The 22852-nt window shown below is 39.8% G+C and overlaps 1 protein-coding gene across 10 annotated transcripts in view; it reads left to right on the plus strand.

Moving 5' to 3' along the window:
* The window catches only part of LOC133008611 (receptor-type tyrosine-protein phosphatase beta-like), a 40845-nt gene that overhangs the window by 16511 nt on the left and 1482 nt on the right, over window positions 1-22852 (plus strand). For 2 of the 10 annotated variants that reach the window (XM_061075839.1, XM_061075844.1), the window contains 39 exons: window positions 401-670; window positions 863-1123; window positions 1879-2148; window positions 2332-2592; window positions 3346-3615; window positions 3809-4069; window positions 4825-5094; window positions 5292-5552; window positions 6307-6576; window positions 6760-7020; window positions 7772-8041; window positions 8225-8485; window positions 9237-9506; window positions 9690-9950; window positions 10704-10973; window positions 11166-11426; window positions 12189-12458; window positions 12652-12912; window positions 13667-13936; window positions 14129-14389; window positions 15075-15344; window positions 15481-15744; window positions 16326-16589; window positions 16837-17097; window positions 17188-17448; window positions 17701-17967; window positions 18615-18764; window positions 18956-19160; window positions 20126-20244; window positions 20353-20440; window positions 20539-20583; window positions 20684-20692; window positions 20824-20911; window positions 21133-21223; window positions 21437-21513; window positions 21685-21819; window positions 22077-22193; window positions 22305-22465; window positions 22681-22816. In XM_061075839.1, coding sequence (XP_060931822.1) covers window positions 401-670; window positions 863-1123; window positions 1879-2148; window positions 2332-2592; window positions 3346-3615; window positions 3809-4069; window positions 4825-5094; window positions 5292-5552; window positions 6307-6576; window positions 6760-7020; window positions 7772-8041; window positions 8225-8485; window positions 9237-9506; window positions 9690-9950; window positions 10704-10973; window positions 11166-11426; window positions 12189-12458; window positions 12652-12912; window positions 13667-13936; window positions 14129-14389; window positions 15075-15344; window positions 15481-15744; window positions 16326-16589; window positions 16837-17097; window positions 17188-17448; window positions 17701-17967; window positions 18615-18764; window positions 18956-19160; window positions 20126-20244; window positions 20353-20440; window positions 20539-20583; window positions 20684-20692; window positions 20824-20911; window positions 21133-21223; window positions 21437-21513; window positions 21685-21819; window positions 22077-22193; window positions 22305-22465; window positions 22681-22816 — 8318 coding nt within the window. The remainder of the gene's footprint in view (window positions 1-400; window positions 671-862; window positions 1124-1878; window positions 2149-2331; window positions 2593-3345; window positions 3616-3808; window positions 4070-4824; window positions 5095-5291; window positions 5553-6306; window positions 6577-6759; window positions 7021-7771; window positions 8042-8224; window positions 8486-9236; window positions 9507-9689; window positions 9951-10703; window positions 10974-11165; window positions 11427-12188; window positions 12459-12651; window positions 12913-13666; window positions 13937-14128; window positions 14390-15074; window positions 15345-15480; window positions 15745-16325; window positions 16590-16836; window positions 17098-17187; window positions 17449-17700; window positions 17968-18614; window positions 18765-18955; window positions 19161-20125; window positions 20245-20352; window positions 20441-20538; window positions 20584-20683; window positions 20693-20823; window positions 20912-21132; window positions 21224-21436; window positions 21514-21684; window positions 21820-22076; window positions 22194-22304; window positions 22466-22680; window positions 22817-22852) is intronic. The other 8 variants (XM_061075840.1, XM_061075847.1, XM_061075843.1 and 5 more) reach the window with 8 other exon arrangements.

Here is a 22852-nt window from a genome sequence, read left to right on the forward strand (position 1 = left end):
CCTAAATGTCCTTCTAATATATATATAAACCTTTTATTAATTGTTTATATACGCATCTGACCATTACTACTGTCAAACATTAGTCACCATATTATCTGCCCTACCTGAGGATAGTGAAGTACAATAAAAAAAAATCCTCATGTCCCTTAATATCATTAATTCTCCTTTTACTTGAAACAGGGTGCCACAAAAGGACAAACGTCTCTTCCTCTTGAAGAGATTTACTCTATTTTGTACTGTAATAGTATTTTACATAATGTATTACTTTGTCTGCTTAGCAGCGACGAAAACTGCATATCATATAACATATACATGATGCATCATTAAGAATGTGATGGACATCTCTTCCTCTCTCGCTTTCACTAACATTTCCATCATCTTCTCCACGACATCATCCTAGAGCCCAATCCTGTGCTGAACGTTGCAGCCAGCCCTCGATCCGCCACCTCAGTCGCAGTGAAATGGTCGTACCCTGTTGGAGCCCAGCTTTATTACAAATATGTGGTTGAAACCTACAACATCACAGGGGGTCTTGTTAAGACAACAACAGTGGACAGCAACAGTACTGATATACTTGACCTGGAGCCAGGAAATAAATATAATATCAGTGTCAGAGTAATAGCGGCGTCAGGAAGTGAATCTACAGAGGAGCAGACATTGAGTTACACAAGTAAGAGCTTCCATTTTAACAGAGATTTCTCATTACACAAGTAAGATGATGAACATCATTTTCCACATCATAGTTTTTCTTTCTTCCGATTAATGTATTATGTTTAATGTTTTATGTTGATGGTTTTTGTGTTTTGATCAATTTTAAATTGTTTCCTCTCTCTCCTCTCTCTCCTCTCCTCTCCTCCATTAGAGCCAGGTATAATCGGGCAACCAACTGTGTCCTCAACCACGTCTTCCATCTCTCTAACCTGGCCCGCGCCTCCTGGTCAGGTGTTCATGTACAGGTTGGAGTGGCACAATGGTGGAGGGCTGCGGAAGACAATGTTAACAAACAACACCTCTGCTGTGTTGTCAGAGCTGACCTCTGGTTCTAACCACACCATCACCGTCGTCGCTGTAGCTGGAGACAATAAGACACAAGGAGACCCTTACACTTTCACTTCATTCACAAGTAAGCTCCACTTCCTGGTGTCAACATCTGTCGATTAAACATACACAGTTGCAGTTTCCTGATTAACTTTGAGAAAATTCATGTTTGTAGCAGTTAAAGTTATTCCAGCAATAGGTTAATCATTGTCAACATGTAAAACTAAAAAGATGCTGAATCTATCAGAAGAACATGTACATATAGTTTATCACGCACCTAAATGTAAGAATCAAGACATTTTAAAGAGGTTATGAATGTACAGTATTTGTCTGGTATTTTAATGCCAGTTGATGTGTCTTTATTTCCATTAATTATCCGTGGTTAGAGACCACTCTCCAGTAATTGCTGCCTTGTTTAATACTAATTCATATCAGTAAACCCCTAAATGTCCTTACAATATATATAAACCTTTTATTAATTGTTTATATATGCATCTGACCATTACCTCTGTCAAACATTAGTCACCATATTATCTACCCTACCTGAGGATAGTGAAATACAATAAAAAAAATCCTCAGGTCCCTTAATATCACTAATTCTCCTTTTACTTGAAACAGGAAGCCACAAAAGGACAAACGTCTCTTCCTCTTGAAGAGATTTACTCTATTTTGTACTGTAATAGTATTTTTTTAATAATGTATTACTTTGTGTGCTTAGCGGCGACGAAAACTGCATATCATATAACATATACATGATGCATCATTAAGAATGTGATGGACATCTCTTGCTCTCTCGCTTTAACTAACATTTCCATCATCTTCTCCACGACATCATCCTAGAGCCCAATCCTGTGCTGAACGTTGCAGCCAGCCCTCGATCCACCACCTCAGTCGCAGTGAAATGGTCGTACCCTGTTGGAGCCAAGCTTTATTACAAATATGTGGTTGAAACCTACAACATCACAGGGGGTCTTGTTATGACAACAACAGTGGACAGCAACAGCACTGATATACTTGACCTGGAGCCAGGAAATAAATATAATATCAGTGTCAGAGTAATAGCAGCGTCAGGAAGTGAATCTACAGAGGAGCAGACATTGAGTTACACAAGTAAGAGCTTCCATTATAACAGAGATTTCTCATTACACAAGTAAGATGATGAACATAATTTTCCACATCATAGTTTTTCTTTCTTTCTTTCGCTTTATGTTTTATGTTGATGTTTTTTGTGTTTTGATCAATTTTAAATTGTCTCCTCTCTCTCCTCTCCTCCCTTCTCCTCTCCTCCATTAGAGCCAGGTATAATCGGGCAACCAACTGTGTCCTCAACCACGTCCTCCATCTCTCTAACCTGGCCCGCGCCTCCTGGTCAGGTGTTCATGTACAGGTTGGAGTGGCACAATGGTGGAGGGCTGCGGAAGACAATGTTAACAAACAACACCTCTGCTGTGTTGTCAGAGCTGACCTCTGGTTCTAACCACACCATCACCGTCATCGCTGTAGCTGGAGACAATAAGACACAAGGAGACCCTTACACTTTCACTTCATTCACAAGTAAGCTCCACTTCCTGTCGTCAACATCTGTCAATTAAACACACACAGTTGCAGTTTCCTGATTAATTTTGAGAAAATTCATGTTTGTAGCTGTTAAAGTTATTCCAGCAATAAGGTAATCATTGTCAACATCTAAAACTAAAAAGATGCTGAATCTATCAGAAGAACATTTACATATAGTTTATAACGCACCTAAATGTAAGAATCAAGACATTTTAAAGAGGTTATGAATGTACAGTATTTGTCTGGTATTTTAATGCCAGTTGATGTGTCTTTATTTCCATTAATTATCCGTGTATATAGACCACTCTCCAGTTATTGTTGCCCTGTTTAATACTAATTCATATCAGTAAACCCCTAAATGTCCTTACAATATATATAAACCTTTTATTAATTGTTTATATATGCATCTGACTATTACCTCTGTCAAACATTAGTCACCATATTATCTGCCCTACCTGAGGATAGTGAAGTACAATAAAAAAAATCCTCAGGTCCCTTAATATCACTAATTCTCCTTTTACTTGAAACAGGGTGCCACAAAAGGACAAACGTATCTTCCTCTTGAAGAGATTTACTCTATTTTGTACTGTAATAGTATTTTACATAATGTATTACTTTGTCTGCTTAGCAGCGACGAAAACTGCATATCATATAACATATACATGATGCATCATGAAGAATGTGATGGACATCTCTTGCTCTCTCGCTTTAACTAACATTTCCATCATCTTCTCCACGACATCATCCTAGAGCCCAATCCTGTGCTGAACGTTGCAGCCAGCCCTCGATCCACCACCTCAGTCGCAGTGAAATGGTCGTACCCTGTTGGAGCCCAGCTTTATTACAAATATGTGGTTGAAACCTACAACATCACAGGGGGTCTTGTTAAGACAACAACAGTGGACAGCAACAGCACTGATATACTTGACCTGGAGCCAGGAAATAAATATAATATCAGTGTCAGAGTAATAGCGGCGTCAGGAAGTGAATCTACAGAGGAGCAGACATTGAGTTACACAAGTAAGAGCTTCCATTTTAACAGAGATTTCTCATTACACAAGTAAGATGAGGAACATAATTTTCCACATCATAGTTTTTCTTTCTTTTGCTTTATGTATTATGTTTTAAGTTTTATGTTGATGGTTTTTGTGTTTTGATCAATTTTAAATTGTCTCCTCTGTCTCCTCTCCTCCCTTCCCCTCTCCTCCATTAGAGCCAGGTATAATCGGGCAACCAACTGTGTCCTCAACCACGTCCTCCATCTCTCTAACCTGGGCCGCGCCTCCTGGTCAGGTGTTCATGTACAGGTTGGAGTGGCACAATGGTGGAGGGCTGCGGAAGACAATGTTAACAAACAACACCTCTGCTGTGTTGTCAGAGCTGACCTCTGGTTCTAACCACACCATCACCGTCATCGCTGTAGCTGGAGACAATAAGACACAAGGAGACCCTTACACTTTCACTTCATTCACAAGTAAGCTCCACTTCCTGGTGTCAACATCTGTCGATTAAACATACACAGTTGCAGTTTCCTGATTAACTTTGAGAAAATTCATGTTTGTAGCAGTTAAAGTTATTCCAGCAATAAGTTAATCATTGTCAACATCTAAAACTAAAAAGATGCTGAATCTATCAGAAGAACATGTATATATAGTTTATAACGCACCTAAATGTAAGAATCAAGACATTTTAAAGAGGTTATGAATGTACAGTATTTGTCTGGTATTTTAATGCCAGTTGATGTGTCTTTATTTCCATTAATTATCCGTGTTTAGAGACCACTCTCCAGTAATTGTTGCCTTGTTTAATACTAATTCATATCAATTAACCCCTAAATGTCCTTACAATATATATAAACCTTTTATTAATTGTTTATATATGCATCTGACCATTACCTCTGTCAAACATTAGTCACCATATTATCTACCCTACCTGAGGATAGTGAAATACAATAAAAAAAATCCTCAGGTCCCTTAATATCACTAATTCTCCTTTTACTTGAAACAGGAAGCCACAAAAGTACAACCGTCTCTTCCTCTTGAAGAGATTTACTCTATTTTGTACTGTAATAGTATTTTTTTAATAATGTATTACTTTGTGTGCTTAGCAGCGACGATAACTGCATATCATATAACATATACATGATGCATCATTAAGAATGTGATGGACATCTCTTGCTCTCTCGCTTTAACTAACATTTCCATCATCTTCTCCACGACATCATCCTAGAGCCCAATCCTGTGCTGAACGTTGCAGCCAGCCCTCGATCCACCACCTCAGTCGCAGTGAAATGGTCGTACCCTGTTGGAGCCAAGCTTTATTACAAATATGTGGTTGAAACCTACAACATCACAGGGGGTCTTGTTAAGACAACAACAGTGGACAGCAACAGCACTGATATACTTGACCTGGAGCCAGGAAATAAATATAATATCAGTGTCAGAGTAATAGCGGCGTCAGGAAGTGAATCTACGAAGGAGCAGACATTGAGTTACACAAGTAAGAGCTTCCATTTTAACAGAGATTTCTCATTACACAAGTAAGATGATGAACATCATTTTCCACATCATAGTTTTTCTTTCTTCCGATTAATGTATTATGTTTAATGTTTTATGTTGATGGTTTTTGTGTTTTGATCAATTTTAAATTGTTTCCTCTCTCTCCTCTCTCTCCTCTCCTCTCCTCTCCTCCATTAGAGCCAGGTATAATCGGGCAACCAACTGTGTCCTCAACCACGTCCTCCATCTCTCTAACCTGGCCCGCGCCTCCTGGTCAGGTGTTCATGTACAGGTTGGAGTGGCACAATGGTGAAGGGCTGCGGAAGACAATGTTAACAAACAACACCTCTGCTGTGTTGTCAGAGCTGACCTCTGGTTCTAACCACACCATCACCGTCGTCGCTGTAGCTGGAGACAATAAGACACAAGGAGACCCTTACACTTTCACTTCATTCACAAGTAAGCTCCACTTCCTGGTGTCAACATCTGTCGATTAATCATACACAGTTGCAGTTTCCTGATTAACTTTGAGAAAATTCATGTTTGTAGCAGTTAAAGTTATTCCAGCAATAGGTTAATCATTGTCAACATGTAAAACTAAAAAGATGCTGAATCTATCAGAAGAACATGTACATATAGTTTATAACGCACCTAAATGTAAGAATCAAGACATTTTAAAGAGGTTATGAATGTACAGTATTTGTCTGGTATTTTAATGCCAGTTGATGTGTCTTTATTTCCATTTATTATCCGTGTTTATAGACCACTCTCCAGTAATTGCTGCCTTGTTTAATACTAATTCATATCAGTAAACCCCTAAATGTCCTTACAATATATATAAACCTTTTATTAATTGTTTATATACGCATCTGACCATTACCTCTGTCAAACATTAGTCACCATATTATCTGCCCTACCTGAGGATAGTGAAATACAATAAAAAAAATCCTCAGGTCCCTTAATATCACTAATTCTCCTTTTACTTGAAACAGGAAGCCACAAAAGGACAAACGTCTCTTCCTCTTGAAGAGATTTACTCTATTTTGTACTGTAATAGTATTTTTTTAATAATGTATTACTTTGTGTGCTTAGCAGCGACGAAAACTGCATATCATATAACATATACATGATGCATCATTAAGAATGTGATGGACATCTCTTGCTCTCTCGCTTTAACTAACATTTCCATGATCTCTCCACGACATCATCCTAGAGCCCAATCCTGTGCTGAACGTTGCAGCCAGCCCTCGATCCACCACCTCAGTCGCAGTGAAATGGTCGTACCCTGTTGGAGCCAAGCTTTATTACAAATATGTGGTTGAAACCTACAACATCACAGGGGGTCTTGTTAAGACAACAACAGTGGACAGCAACAGCACTGATATACTTGACCTGGAGCCAGGAAATAAATATAATATCAGTGTCAGAGTAATAGCGGCGTCAGGAAGTGAATCTACAGAGGAGCAGACATTGAGTTACACAAGTAAGAGCTTCCATTATAACAGAGATTTCTCATTACACAAGTAAGATGATGAACATAATTTTCCACATCATAGTTTTTCTTTCTTTCTTTCGCTTTATGTTTTATGTTGATGTTTTTTGTGTTTTGATCAATTTTAAATTGTCTCCTCTCTCTCCTCTCCTCCCTTCTCCTCTCCTCCATTAGAGCCAGGTATAATCGGGCAACCAACTGTGTCCTCAACCACGTCCTCCATCTCTCTAACCTGGCCCGCGCCTCCTGGTCAGGTGTTCATGTACAGGTTGGAGTGGCACAATGGTGAAGGGCTGCGGAAGACAATGTTAACAAACAACACCTCTGCTGTGTTGTCAGAGCTGACCTCTGGTTCTAACCACACCATCACCGTCATCGCTGTAGCTGGAGACAATAAGACACAAGGAGACCCTTACACTTTCACTTCATTCACAAGTAAGCTCCACTTCCTGGTGTCAACATCTGTCGATTAAACATACACAGTTGCAGTTTCCTGATTAACTTTGAGAAAATTCATGTTTGTAGCAGTTAAAGTTATTTCAGCAATAAGTGAATCATTGTCAACATCTAAAACTAAAAAGATGCTGAATCTATCAGAAGAACATGTATATATAGTTTATAACGCACCTAAATGTTAGAATCAAGACATTTTAAAGAGGTTATGAATGTACATTATTTGTCTGGTATTTTAATGCCAGTTGATGTGTCTTTATTTCCATTAATTATCCGTGGTTAGAGACCACTCTCCAGTAATTGCTGCCTTGTTTTATACTAATTCATATCAGTAAACCCCTAAATGTCCTTACAATATATATAAACCTTTTATTAATTGTTTATATATGCATCTGACCATTACCTCTGTCAAACATTAGTCACCATATTATCTACCCTACCTGAGGACAGTGAAGTACAATATGAAAAAATCCTCAAGTCCCTTAATATAACTAATTCTCCTTTTACTTGAAACAGGGCGCCAAAAAAGTAAAAACGTCTCTTTCTCTTGAAGAGATTTAGTCTATTTTGTACTGTAATAGTATTTTTCAAAATGTATTACTTTGTCTGCTTAGCCGCTAAAAACCGCATATCCTATAGCATATACATGATGCATCATGAAGAATGTGAGGGACATCTCTTACTCTCTCGCTTTCACTAACATTTCCATCATCTCTCCACGACATCATCCTAGAGCCCAATCCTGTGCTGAACGTTGCAGCCAGCCCTCGATCCACCACCTCAGTCGCAGTGAAATGGTCGTACCCTGTTGGAGCCAAGCTTTATTACAAATATGTGGTTGAAACCTACAACATCACAGGGGGTCTTGTTAAGACAACAACAGTGGACAGCAACAGTACTGATATACTTGACCTGGAGCCAGGAAATAAATATAATATCAGTGTCAGAGTAATAGCGGCGTCAGGAATTGAATCTACAGAGGAGCAGACATTGAGTTACACAAGTAAGAGCTTCCATTATAACAGAGATTTCTCATTACACAAGTAAGATGATGAACATAATTTTCCACATCATAGTTTTTCTTTCTTTCTTTCGCTTTATGTTTTATGTTGATGTTTTTTGTGTTTTGATCAATTTTAAATTGGCTCCTCTCTCTCCTCTCCTCCCTTCTCCTCTCCTCCATTAGAGCCAGGTATAATCGGGCAACCAACTGTGTCCTCAACCACGTCCTCCATCTCTCTAACCTGGCCCGCGCCTCCTGGTCAGGTGTTCATGTACAGGTTGGAGTGGCACAATGGTGAAGGGCTGCGGAAGACAATGTTAACAAACAACACCTCTGCTGTGTTGTCAGAGCTGACCTCTGGTTCTAACCACACCATCACCGTCATCGCTGTAGCTGGAGACAATAAGACACAAGGAGACCCTTACACTTTCACTTCATTCACAAGTAAGCTCCACTTCCTGGTGTCAACATCTGTCGATTAAACATACACAGTTGCAGTTTCCTGATTAACTTTGAGAAAATTCATGTTTGTAGCAGTTAAAGTTATTCCAGCAATAAGGTAATCATTGTCAACATGTAAAACTAAAAAGATGCTGAATCTATCAGAAGAACATGTATATATAGTTTATAACGCACCTAAATGTTAGAATCAAGACATTTTAAAGAGGTTATGAATGTACAGTATTTGTCTGGTATTTTAATGCCAGTTGATGTGTCTTTATTTCCATTAATTATCCGTGGTTAGAGACCACTCTCCAGTAATTGCTGCCTTGTTTTATACTAATTCATATCAGTAAACCCCTAAATGTCCTTACAATATATATAAACCTTTTATTAATTGTTTATATATGCATCTGACCATTACCTCTGTCAAACATTAGTCACCATATTATCTACCCTACCTGAGGACAGTGAAGTACAATATGAAAAAATCCTCAAGTCCCTTAATATAACTAATTCTCCTTTTACTTGAAACAGGGCGCCACAAAAGTACAAACGTCTCTTTCTCTTGAAGAGATTTAGTCTATTTTGTACTGTAATAGTATTTTTCAAAATGTATTACTTTGTCTGCTTAGCCGCTAAAAACCGCATATCCTATAGCATATACATGATGCATCATGAAGAATGTGAGGGACATCTCTTACTCTCTCGCTTTCACTAACATTTCCATCATCTCTCCACGACATCATCCTAGAGCCCAATCCTGTGCTGAACGTTGCAGCCAGCCCTCGATCCACCACCTCAGTCGCAGTGAAATGGTCGTACCCTGTTGGAGCCAAGCTTTATTACAAATATGTGGTTGAAACCTACAACATCACAGGGGGTCTTGTTAAGACAACAACAGTGGACAGCAACAGTACTGATATACTTGACCTGGAGCCAGGAAATAAATATAATATCAGTGTCAGAGTAATAGCGGCGTCAGGAATTGAATCTACAGAGGAGCAGACATTGAGTTACACAAGTAAGAGCTTCCATTATAACAGAGATTTCTCATTACACAAGTAAGATGATGAACATAATTTTCCACATCATAGTTTTTCTTTCTTTCTTTCGCTTTATGTTTTATGTTGATGTTTTTTGTGTTTTGATCAATTTTAAATTGGCTCCTCTCTCTCCTCTCCTCCCTTCTCCTCTCCTCCATTAGAGCCAGGTATAATCGGGCAACCAACTGTGTCCTCAACCACGTCCTCCATCTCTCTAACCTGGCCCGCGCCTCCTGGTCAGGTGTTCATGTACAGGTTGGAGTGGCACAATGGTGGAGGGCTGCGGAAGACAATGTTAACAAACAACACCTCTGCTGTGTTGTCAGAGCTGACCTCTGGTTCTAACCACACCATCACCGTCATCGCTGTAGCTGGAGACAATAAGACACAAGGAGACCCTTACACTTTCACTTCATTCACAAGTAAGCTCCACTTCCTGGTGTCAACATCTGTCGATTAAACATACACAGTTGCAGTTTCCTGATTAACTTTGAGAAAATTCATGTTTGTAGCAGTTAAAGTTATTCCAGCAATAAGGTAATCATTGTCAACATGTAAAACTAAAAAGATGCTGAATCTATCAGAAGAACATGTATATATAGTTTATAACGCACCTAAATGTAAGAATCAAGACATTTTAAAGAGGTTATGAATGTACAGTATTTGTCTGGTATTTTAATGCCAGTTGATGTGTCTTTATTTCCATTAATTATCCGTGGTTAGAGACCACTCTCCAGTAATTGCTGCCTTGTTTTATACTAATTCATATCAGTAAACCCCTAAATGTCCTTACAATATATATAAACCTTTTATTAATTGTTTATATATGCATCTGACCATTACCTCTGTCAAACATTAGTCACCATATTATCTACCCTACCTGAGGACAGTGAAGTACAATATGAAAAAATCCTCAAGTCCCTTAATATAACTAATTCTCCTTTTACTTGAAACAGGGCGCCACAAAAGTACAAACGTCTCTTTCTCTTGAAGAGATTTAGTCTATTTTGTACTGTAATAGTATTTTTCAAAATGTATTACTTTGTCTGCTTAGCCGCGACAAAAACTGCATATCCTATAGCATATACATGATGCATCATGAAGAATGTGAGGGACATCTCTTACTCTCTCGCTTTCACTAACATTTCCATCATCTCTCCACGACATCATCCTAGAGCCCAATCCTGTGCTGAACGTTGCAGCCAGCCCTCGATCCACCACCTCAGTCGCAGTGAAATGGTCGTACCCTGTTGGAGCCAAGCTTTATTACAAATATGTGGTTGAAACCTACAACATCACAGGGGGTCTTGTTAAGACAACAACAGTGGACAGCAACAGCACTGATATACTTGACCTGGAGCCAGGAAATAAATATAATATCAGTGTCAGAGTAATAGCGGCGTCAGGAAGTGAATCTACGGAGGAGCAGACATTGAGTTACACAAGTAAGAGCTTCCATTTTAACAGAGATTTTTCATTACACAAGTAAGATGATGAACATAATTTTCCACATCATAGTTTTTCTTTCTTTTGTGTATGTATTATGTTTTAAGTGTTATGTTGATGGTTTTTGTGTTTTGATCAATTTTAAATTGTCTCCTGTCTCTCCTTTCCTCCCTTCTCCTCTCCTCCATTAGAGCCAGGTATAATCTGGCAACCTACTGTGTCCTCAACCACGTCCTCCATCTCTCTAACCTGGCCCGCGCCTCCTGGTCAGGTGTTCATGTACAGGTTGGAGTGGCACAATGGTGGAGGGCTGCGGAAGACAATGTTAACAAACAACACCTCTGCTGTGTTGTCAGAGCTGACCTCTGGTTCTAACCACACCATAACCGTCATCGCTGTAGCTGGAGACAATAAGACACAAGGAGACCCTTACACTTTCACTTCATTCACAAGTAAGCTCCACTTCCTGTCGTCAACATCTGTCGATTAAACACACACAGTTGCAGTTTCCTGATTAATTTTGAGAAAATTCATGTTTGTAGCAGTTAAAGTTATTCCAGCAATAAGTTAATCTTTGTCAACATCTAAAACTAAAAAGATGCTGAATCTATCAGAAGAACATTTACATATAGTTTATAACGCACCTAAATGTAAGAATCAAGACATTTTAAAGAGGTTATGAATGTACAGTATTTGTCTGGTATTTTAATGCCAGTTGATGTGTCTTTATTTCCATTAAATATCCGTGTATATAGACCACTCTCCAGTTATTGTTGCCCTGTTTAATACTAATTCATATCAGTAAACCCCTAATATATATATTAGGGGTTACAATATATATAAACCTTTTATTAATTGTTTATATACGCATCTGACTATTACCTCTGTCAAACATTAGTCACCATATTATCTACCCTACCTGAGGATAGTGAAGTACAATAAAAAAAATCCTCAGGTCCCTTAATATCACTAATTCTCCTTTTACTTGAAACAGGGTGCCACAAAAGGACAAACGTCTCTTCCTCTTGAAGAGATTTACTCTATTTTGTACTGTAATAGTATTTTACATAATGTATTACTTTGTGTGCTTAGCAGCGACGAAAACTGCATATCATATAACATATACATGATGCATCATGAAGAATGTGATGGACATCTCTTGCTCTCTCGCTTTAACTAACACTTCCATCATCTTCTCCACGACATCATCCTAGAGCCCAATCCTGTGCTGAACGTTGCAGCCAGCCCTCGATCCACCACCTCAGTCGCAGTGAAATGGTCGTACCCTGTTGGAGCCCATCTTTATTACAAATATGTGGTTGAAACCTACAACATCACAGGGGGTCTTGTTAAGACAACAACAGTGGACAGCAACAGTACTGATATACTTGACCTGGAGCCAGGAAATAAATATAATATCAGTGTCAGAGTAATAGCGGCGTCAGGAAGTGAATCTACAGAGGAGCAGACATTGAGTTACACAAGTAAGAGCTTCCATTTTAACAGAGATTTCTCATTACACAAGTAAGATGAGGAACATAATTTTCCACATCATAGTTTTTCTTTCTTTTGCTTTATGTATTATGTTTTAAGTTTTATGTTGATGGTTTTTGTGTTTTGATCAATTTTAAATTGTCTCCTCTGTCTCCTCTCCTCCCTTCCCCTCTCCTCCATTAGAGCCAGGTATAATCGGGCAACCAACTGTGTCCTCAACCACGTCCTCCATCTCTCTAACCTGGGCCGCGCCTCCTGGTCAGGTGTTCATGTACAGGTTGGAGTGGCACAATGGTGGAGGGCTGCGGAAGACAATGTTAACAAACAACACCTCTGCTGTGTTGTCAGAGCTGACCTCTGGTTCTAACCAGACCATCACCGTCATCGCTGTAGCTGGAGACAATAAGACACAAGGAGACCCTTACACTTTCACTTCATTCACAAGTAAGCTCCACTTCCTGGTGTCAACATCTGTCGATTAAACATACACAGTTGCAGTTTCCTGATTAACTTTGAGAAAATTCATGTTTGTAGCAGTTAAAGTTATTCCAGCAATAAGTTAATCATTGTCAACATCTAAAACTAAAAAGATGCTGAATCTATCACAAGAACATGTAAATATAGTTTATAACGCACCTAAATGTAAGAATCAAGACATTTTAAAGAGGTTATGAATGTACAGTATTTGTCTGGTATTTTAATGCCAGTTGATGTGTCTTTATTTCCATTAATTATCCGTGGTTAGAGACCACTCTCCAGTAATTGTTGCCTTGTTTAATACTAATTCATATCAATTAACCCCTAAATGTCCTTACAATATATATAAACCTTTTATTAATTGTTTATATATGCATCTGACCATTACCTCTGTCAAACATTAGTCACCATATTATCTACCCTACCTGAGGATAGTGAAATACAATAAAAAAAATCCTCAGGTCCCTTAATATCACTAATTCTCCTTTTACTTGAAACAGGAAGCCACAAAAGTACAAACGTCTCTTCCTCTTGAAGAGATTTACTCTATTTTGTACTGTAATAGTATTTTTTTAATAATGTATTACTTTGTGTGCTTAGCAGCGACGAAAACTGCATATCATATAACATATACATGATGCATCATTAAGAATGTGATGGACATCTCTTGCTCTCTCGCTTTCACTAACATTTCCATCATCTCTCCACGACATCATCCTAGAGCCCAATCCTGTGCTGAACGTTGCAGCCAGCCCTCGATCCACCACCTCAGTCGCAGTGAAATGGTCGTACCCTGTTGGAGCCAAGCTTTATTACAAATATGTGGTTGAAACCTACAACATCACAGGGGGTCTTGTTAAGACAACAACAGTGGACAGCAACAGCACTGATATACTTGACCTGGAGCCAGGAAATAAATATAATATCAGTGTCAGAGTAATAGCGGCGTCAGGAAGTGAATCTACGAAGGAGCAGACATTGAGTTACACAAGTAAGAGCTTCCATTTTAACAGAGATTTCTCATTACATAAGTAAGATGATGAACATAATTTTCCACATCATAGTTTTTCTTTCTTTTGTTTATGTATTATGTTTTAAGTTTTATGTTGATGGTTTTCGTGTTTTGATCAATTTTAAATTGTCTCCTCTCTCTCCTCTCCTCCCTTCTCCTCTCCTCCAATAGAGCCAGGTATAATCTGGCAACCTACTGTGTCCTCAACCACGTCCTCCATCTCTCTAACCTGGCCCGCGCCTCCTGGTCAGGTGTTCATGTACAGGTTGGAGTGGCACAATGGTGGAGGGCTGCGGAAGACAATGTTAACAAACAACACCTCTGCTGTGTTGTCAGAGCTGACCTCTGGTTCTAACCACACCATAACCATCATCGCTGTAGCTGGAGACAATAAGACACAAGGAGACCCTTACACTTTCACTTCATTCACAAGTAAGCTCCACTTCCTGGTGTCAACATCTGTCGATTAAACATACACAGTTGCAGTTTCCTGATTAATTTTGAGAAAATTCATGTTTGTAGCAGTTAAAGTTATTCCAGCAATAAGTTAATCATTGTCAACATCTAAAACTAAAAAGATGCCGAATCTATCAGAAGAACATGTATATATAGTTTATAACGCACTTAAATGTAAGAATCAAGACATTTTAAAGAGGTTATGAATGTACAGTATTTGTCTGGTATTTTAATGCCAGTTGATGTGTCTTTATTTCCATTAATTATCCGTGTATAGAGACCACTCTCCTGTTTAATACTAATTCATATCAGTAAACCCCTAAATGTCCTTACAATATATATAAACTTTTTATTAATTGTTTATATACGCATCTGACCATTACCTCTGTCAAACATTAGTCACCATATTATCTACCCTACCTGAGGACAGTGAAGTACAGTATGAAAAAATCCTCAGGTCCCTTAATATAACTAATTCTCCTTTTACTTGAAACAGGGTGCCACAAAAGGACAAACGTCTCTTTCTCTTGAAGAGATTTAGTCTATAAAAACTGCATATCATATAACATATACATGATGCATCATGAAGAATGTGATGGACATCTCTTGCTCTCTCGCTTTCACAAACATTTCCATCATCTTCTCCACAACATCATCCTAGAGCCCAATCCTGTGCTGAACGTTGCAGCCAGCCCTCGATCCACCACCTCAGTCGCAGTGAAATGGTCGTACCCTGTTGGAGCCCAGCTTTATTACAAATATGTGGTTGAAACCTTCAACATCACAGGGGGTCTTGTTAAGACAACAACAGTGGACAGCAACAGCACTGATATACTTGACCTGGAGCCAGGAAATAAATATAATATCAGTATCAGAGTAATAGCGGCGTCAGGAAGGGAATCTACGGAGGAGCAGACATTGAGTTACACAAGTAAGAGCTTCCATTTTTACACGCAGTCAACTCAATGGTTTCTTGGCAACAATTTAGTCAAACTCAAAATTGTGAGACACTGTTTTCTACTCCGGCATTTATTTGATTACATAACCCTTTGCTGTATTTGCTGCAGTGCCCAAAGCAGTGACTAACCTCACGGTGAGGGATGTGACCACCACCGCGATCCGACTCACGTGGCTCAGACAAAGTGATTATAAGCCTTCCTACTCCTACCTGGTGTTGGCGCTCCAGAATGCCACAGAGGTTCAGAAGAATCGATCAGAGACAGAGTCTTACACCTTCTCCCACCTGAAGCCTGGAAATCTGTACACCTTTTTTGTGTTTACATATGTGGAAGAGGTGAAGTCGACAGGGGAAAACACATCAAATTATACAAGTATGTCTTCAAAGTTTCTTAAATGTGTCAATATACATATGTGAATGCATTTGCTCTTCCATAAAGTTTGAGGACCCATATGAAGAAAGCTAAAATTCGAAAGGCGGCCGATGGATTCTAATCACCAAAAACACAGGATCCTACAATTTTCCACAAAGATGGAGGATGCCTTTCTATTTCCACCTGCTGTTCACATTTTAAGCCAAAATATCCCTGATTCAGGCCCTGACACCTTGGGTTTTATCATATCAAATCAAAGTTATGAAGCACAAAGTCACATATTGAGCACAAAACGAATAATGACAGCATATTGACACCCCTGTGCTTATTTGCACCAGGAAAGCAGTTTGACGATAAAGTTGATGGCAACATGTGTCTTGTTTCCACTGTTGCTATCATTTCTTTTTTCACAGGTTTAGTGTGTACAATTTAGCTGAAAGGGATCTATTGGCTGAAATTGTTTAAAAAATAATCCCAGTGATGTTTACCACTTACGTGTGGAAGGTGTCATTCAGACAATTTCACATGAAAACAGACTTATTTTGCATTTCGTCAGTGTCTCATCTGTTATATTTTCTCAGGACCGGACTCTGTGACCATGCTGAGACAGGAAAGAATCACCGCAACCACAGTGACCTTGGTGTGGGAGCAGCTGGACAGCAACACTGGCCAATCATATGTGGTGCTTGTGACCCAAAACACCTTCTCTTTTCCTGAAGATCGAGTTTTCAACACCACATTCACAAGCACCGGACTTGTATCAGGGATCAACACCAGCTTCACTGTCACGACTCAGACAAAAGATGGCACTCCAGCAGCTCCTGTGACAGTTCACTACTTCACACGTGTGTACTGTGTATTAGTACTCTCTCACAGATACTGTCTATGTCTGTAAATATACAATATTCTGCCTATGAAGGAAAATAAGAAAATTTCAATAAATTAAACATTATTTAGTTAAACATTATTCCTTTAGCTTTTTGTCTCTTTAGCTTGCACAGAAAGAAGCACAGCTAATTTGAGAGAATATGAACTTAGAGGTGATATAAGTTGCTGTTTTCAAATGCTCTCTTTCCATTTTTCTGTTTTTAGGGCCTCATAGCATTACTGGGTTGGAGGTTAAAACCTTAAACACAACCAGTGGACGTCTGGTTTGGAGTGAACCTCTGCAGTACAAGAATGAATATAAGTATCGTGTTCAGACGACAGGCTGCAGCTCCCAAAACCAAACCGTTCAAGTACAAGCTGCAGAGATCTCAGCGCTCACCCCTGGGACAAACTGCACCTTCTGTGTTTTCGTCATTGCAGCGGATGGCACTGAAGGAGAGGGAAACTGCACCTCACAGTACACTGGTAAGAATCCTTCCTGTAACTTCTTGTTCTTTATTTCACATTGTCAAAGTGTTTAGTTATCTTCAATCCGAATATCTTTTACACCATCAGCTGCGTTGCGTGTTAAGTCTGTCGTGGCTCGTTCGACTGAAGAGGACAACATCACAGTCGAATGGGATCCTGTTGAATACACAGGAAGCTTTCATTACCATTTTAAGTGGACAAACCGCCATGGGCTCCAAAATATCACAACGCAGGAAACAACATATACGATAGACGACCTGGACCCTGGCAGCCGACATAACTTTAGTGTCACCCCAGAGATCTCTGATGGGAAGCCGGGCATCACCACAAGGAATTCCAGCTGCACAAGTATGGTCATAACTGCTTTTTTAAATTTATTTAGTTTATTTTAAGTCAGTTTTTAATAGTGCATGTATGAAAAGGGTTTGTTTTAGGTGTGATGATGGTTAGAAAGTGTTTTATTCTATTTTGAAGCTTATGTTGCTGGCAGTGATCTCTGAATCATCAGAATAATATACTTTCATGTAATTGTCTGTTTAACTAAGGAATTATTGGTGCTACACTTCCCTAACATACACACATTTCTGTTTGATGCTGCAGATGCAAGCCCAGTGAACAACTTAAAATGTGAAGGTCCAAACGAACCCGAGGCAAAAATCATCCTTTCCTGGAACAAACCCAGGGGCCAGCACTCCGGCTTACGGGTCACTGCCGATGACGTCAACTTCACAATCTTAACAAACACCTCATATAATTATACTGTGGTCTACCCTCATCACAATACTAAATACAGGCAGACTGTGGTGACTCTGAGCTGTGGACCGCCCAGCTCTCCTGTGTTTTGTGAGAGCTTCACAGGCATTACAGGTAGGACGTTATGCATTATGAGAGCACATCTCAGAAACACCTCAGGGGAATCCTCACAATTTTTTTTCAAACATTCACATTGATCTCATACATGAGCTTGACCTGAATTCGGCGGACAAAGGTCAAAGTCACTGTGACCTTGTGATCGCAAGTTTTTAGCAATATTCCAAGTGAATTTCTTCAGATTTGTTAAAAACTTTCACCTGAACTCAAACATGAACTGATTTGATTCAAGGTGATGGAACCCCAGTTCTTCCTTCTGAATGCTTTATCTTAAGAACGCCTCGAGAAACTTCTTCCAATTTTGGCCCAAATGTTCACTTAGACTCACGGATTAACTGATAAGCTTTATGTGGTGAAAGTTGCCTTCCACATTAGCCTCACAGAACATGCGTTTGGCCTCTTGAATGTGATGTCTCAAGTCTGTCTTCAGGGAATCTCTTAAAACTTTGACCAGTTGTCACTGGTCTCAAATTTCACTGAGTAGATTTCAGAGGTTAAAGGTCAAAGATCACAATGACCTCATATGAGGCTGGACAAAATGTAGGTAGACTGAAAATAAAATGACATGGTTACCCAACCATTTTTTATTTTATTTGCTGTATTCTCTTTGCAGTTGATATTTTCTCTTTTGTTATTTTCAAAAGTTCCTCCCATCCCACCCAACTTAGAGGAACTGTTGGTATTGACTGGGGTGACACACAACAAGTTCTCCCTTGAGATCAACAGAGAACTTCTGGATGACTCCAAAGGGCGAGTCACACATGTTGGCGTGCTGGTGAAAAATAACCCTGATGGTGGGTTTCTCTTTTTTTGCTTTAGTGTCAGGATATTCAATTTGAATGGCTTCTGACTTGTATCCTGGAGATCAATGTGTTAGGTCCTAAGTGTTTCTCACTGTTGTCTTTATTTTGTTCATATATGTAAGACAAGAACTTTCAAAAGCCAGTTACTGTATTTGCTCATTTCTTAATTTCTGTCCTTTCAGGTGTTGACGCTTCAAATTTGAAGAAGTACATGAGGAACACTTACGATCAATGGAGGGCTGGGAAAACTCCAATGTACCTGGCAACAGTCAAAGAGAGAAACCCCCAGTCACGCAGTGGAGGGAACCATCTGAATATAGAAGTAGGAGATCAAACTAAATGGAATGGCTACACTAATGGTGCTCTGGATGCCACTGGACAATACCAGTAAGGACTAAATATGACACTGTGTACAACACCGTAACTTCTTAATTATTGCTGTTAGACTTTTACATCAAAATGTAAAATTGTAAAATGACACGGGGCTGAATGAGCAAAACATAAATCTATTATTATTATATATTATTATGCATCTTGTGTCTGTGGTGACACTCCTGCACCGACAAACCAGAAGCAGTGAGTTACCCAGCAGTGATTGGTTTGCCGGAGCTGAAGAGGGAGCAACTGTGTATGGAGATGAAGAACACTGCAGCAACTCGGACCATGGTGAAAAGAATAACTTAGGAAGTGTCAGAGGAAAGTTGTGATGCTCCAGTCTAAAGCAGCATGGCACTTAGCAGAGCATATACCTCCACCAAGGCCCCTACTCCACAATTCTTCAGAAAGTGATAATAAAAATTCCTGGAACTGTCCCTTTGACCGCCTTGCAAAAATTCATTATCACACTTCCCCTGATAACCATATTTCAGTCCAGTTGATCAAGTTTTTTATTTGGAATGCACACACAATAGATCTGTCACCTAAATAGGTCAGATTTTTGTTTATGAAGATCAGTGTAGTGCCTGCTCAACCAGATGTGATGGCAAGCAACCCATATAGGGAGTCCCGAGGCCTCCTGCAGTGTCCAGGTTCTGTTCCGACATGGCCTGTAGCTTCATTTCCCCCACTCTCTCCTCATTTCCTGCTTAAGCTGTCCTTTCAATAAAGGTAAAAAGAAAAGGCCAATGTTGAAGAAAATCCCTTGACAAATTTTAATGGGTCATCTTGGCCCATGTCCCATCATTCCAAGTTTCTTTAAAATCAAGTTATTACGTTTTTAAACTGTAATTCAGTTTTAACACAATCTGGTTATTTGTGTTTTGTGTAGATTCGGCATTTGAGAGTCAAAGTGTCAAAGTCACACAGTGTTAAGATAAATGTTAAAGTTGGATTTGAAATCTTTTATCCTGCAGATATGCCATCGTGTTGTTCACCAATGTGACTCTGACGCAGGATGAGCTTGTGAACTTTGAGGAGTCTCTGGCCTCAGTAACAAATCTCTTCACTGTTGTAATACTCCCACAAAACCCAGGTACAATCATACAACCTTGTTTTGTGTCTTTGTTTTTTATTCTCCATGAAACTGTCTTTTTCTCACATGAAAATTCTGTTGTCTCTCTGTCGTAACCTTTGATTCCAGCTGTCATCGGCGTTGCTGTCGGAGCAACACTTGGAATTTTTTGCATTCTTTTCATCATCCTCATTGGCTTCATAATCTACTGGAAAAGGTTGGCAATTGCCATCACTGATAGAAATTATGTATAATATCACCTTTATGTCCGTGTGAATAAAAATCCATTTAAAACTCACTGTTTATGTTTTGTAGGTTTAGCAGAAAAGAGCCGTCAGACATCCAGATTCAATCCATGAGGTAAGGGGTTTTATCGTTGCCAGTTTACTTTAAGTTTAAAGTAAATTTACAAGAGTAGTGGTTGTCAGTCAATGTTTCTTTTTCCTCTTTCCTTTTCCAGAGCCAAAGTGTAAGTAAAAAATCCTTTAAATAACTGGTCATATCTATCAAGTGTCACACACAACGTGTGGAACAGCATGAACTGCACTGAAGTGGTTCTCAGAACATTTCTCCCCTTATCGCTGGTGTCCGTTTGAGCAGGAGTCTGGCTGTGAGGATCGAGGACTACGAGAAGTACTACAAGAAGCAGAGGGCAGACTCAAACTGTGGCTTCGCTGAAGAGTTTGAGGTGAAATATAAGTGCAGTCATCCTAACCTCTGTTAATTGATTTTGAACAGTTTTATAGCCTACCGCCAAACAATGCACACACAACAAATACCCAATGAGGCAACCAACTGCAAAGAAAATGGAAATAAAGACGGAAACAAAAAATAAAAACAAAGCCACCAGATTTTGAATCGTGCATCCATCCAAACATCGACCATTAATTTCTCCCTTTCTTTCCATAGGACCTGAAGGCCGTTGGTACCGCCCAGTCGAGGACGAGCGCTCTGACCATAGAGAACAAGTCCAAGAACCGTTACAGCAACGTCCTTCCATGTGAGTCACCTAAACAGCTCCACCTCGGCTGCTCTCAACAGTAACACTGCTTAAATCATCGCCCGACATAGGTGTACCTGCTGCTATAATCCTATTTTTGTTTGGACATTTAATAACTGTTATCATGCATCTTGTAGTTCAGAGTTTATAGGGAAATACTCTGAAATCATTTCTATGGATTTCCATTCATTAACCTCCTTTGTCGCCTCCTAGACGACTTTTCTCGGGTGAAACTCTCTATCATCCATGGAAATCCATTCGATGACTACATCAATGCTAACTACATGCCGGTGCGTACTGACACTCCCTGCTTCAGTCATCGCTTCAGAATTTAACACTAAACTGCTCATTCTTTTGCCTCAGTGATGTTCAAACTATCCCACCTTCGTCCACATTGAATCTGAGAGAAAGCTGAATGGGACAAAGTGTCGTGTTCTGTGATGATGTTTTTTGTTCGGCAGGGTTACAACTCCAGGAAGGAGTTTATTGCAGCTCAGGGTCCTTTGCCCGTCACAGTCAGCGATTTCTGGAGGATGATATGGGAGAAGAATGTACTGACCCTGGTGATGCTGACACGCTGTAACGAACAGGGACGAGTGAGTACAGACACAAACTTATACCTACATACCTTGCATACCTACTTGTACTATATCACGATATTAAATAGGCTTAAGAAAAAATCCTAGAGCCGCATCTTTGTCCAGATTCGTCCTAAAATCTAAAACGTTGTTTCAAACCGACTGGAATGAGCTCATACTGCCACCAGGGCCGTGTTATGTACAGTCCATGGCCAAAGCCCAACAGTCCCTTTAAATTAAATACAGGCACATGAGGGAGTGTTTTCTCCTCACAGGTCAAATGTGAGCAGTACTGGGGTTTCGACACCAAGAACTGTGAAAACATCACTGTGACAACAACCTCTGACATACCACTGGACGACTGGACCATCAGGGACTTTGACATAAAAAATGTAAGTGGCGACATGTTATACTGTATATATGCCAAGAAAAACACCTGTTTATCCATCACCTACCAGTGTTTATTTGGGATCTGTTTTGAGTTGGTGTTGTCTGTTCCTCAGGTGAAAACCGCAGAGACACGCTCTGTGCGTCAGTTCCACTTCACGGCTTGGCCGGACCATGGGGTGCCAGAAACCACTGAGCTCCTCATCGACTTCAGACATCTGGTCAGAGAGCACATGGACCAGTTCTCCAGACACTCTCCTACAGTGGTCCACTGCAGGTCTGAATGAACACACACACACACACACACACACACACACACACACACACACACACACACACACACACACACACACACACACACACACACACACGCACACACAAACACAAACACACACACATACAAACGTCTGCCTTCAATCCTATGTAACGTTCTTAGAAACATGAATCTGATGTTCTCCTCAATCCTGTGTTGTCTACCTTGTCTCCTCTCAGTGCTGGTGTTGGTCGTACAGGGACCTTCATAGCCATTGACCGTTTGATCTTCCAGATTGAAAGGGACAATTGCGTGGACGTTTATGGCATCGTCCATGATCAGCGCATGCACCGGACCCTTATGGTGCAGACAGAGGTAGGACACGCTCATGTTCACTGTGGTTTGGATTGC

This window comes from Limanda limanda, chromosome 8 (assembly GCF_963576545.1).
Source record: "Limanda limanda chromosome 8, fLimLim1.1, whole genome shotgun sequence".
Classification (NCBI taxonomy): domain Eukaryota; kingdom Metazoa; phylum Chordata; class Actinopteri; order Pleuronectiformes; family Pleuronectidae; genus Limanda; species Limanda limanda.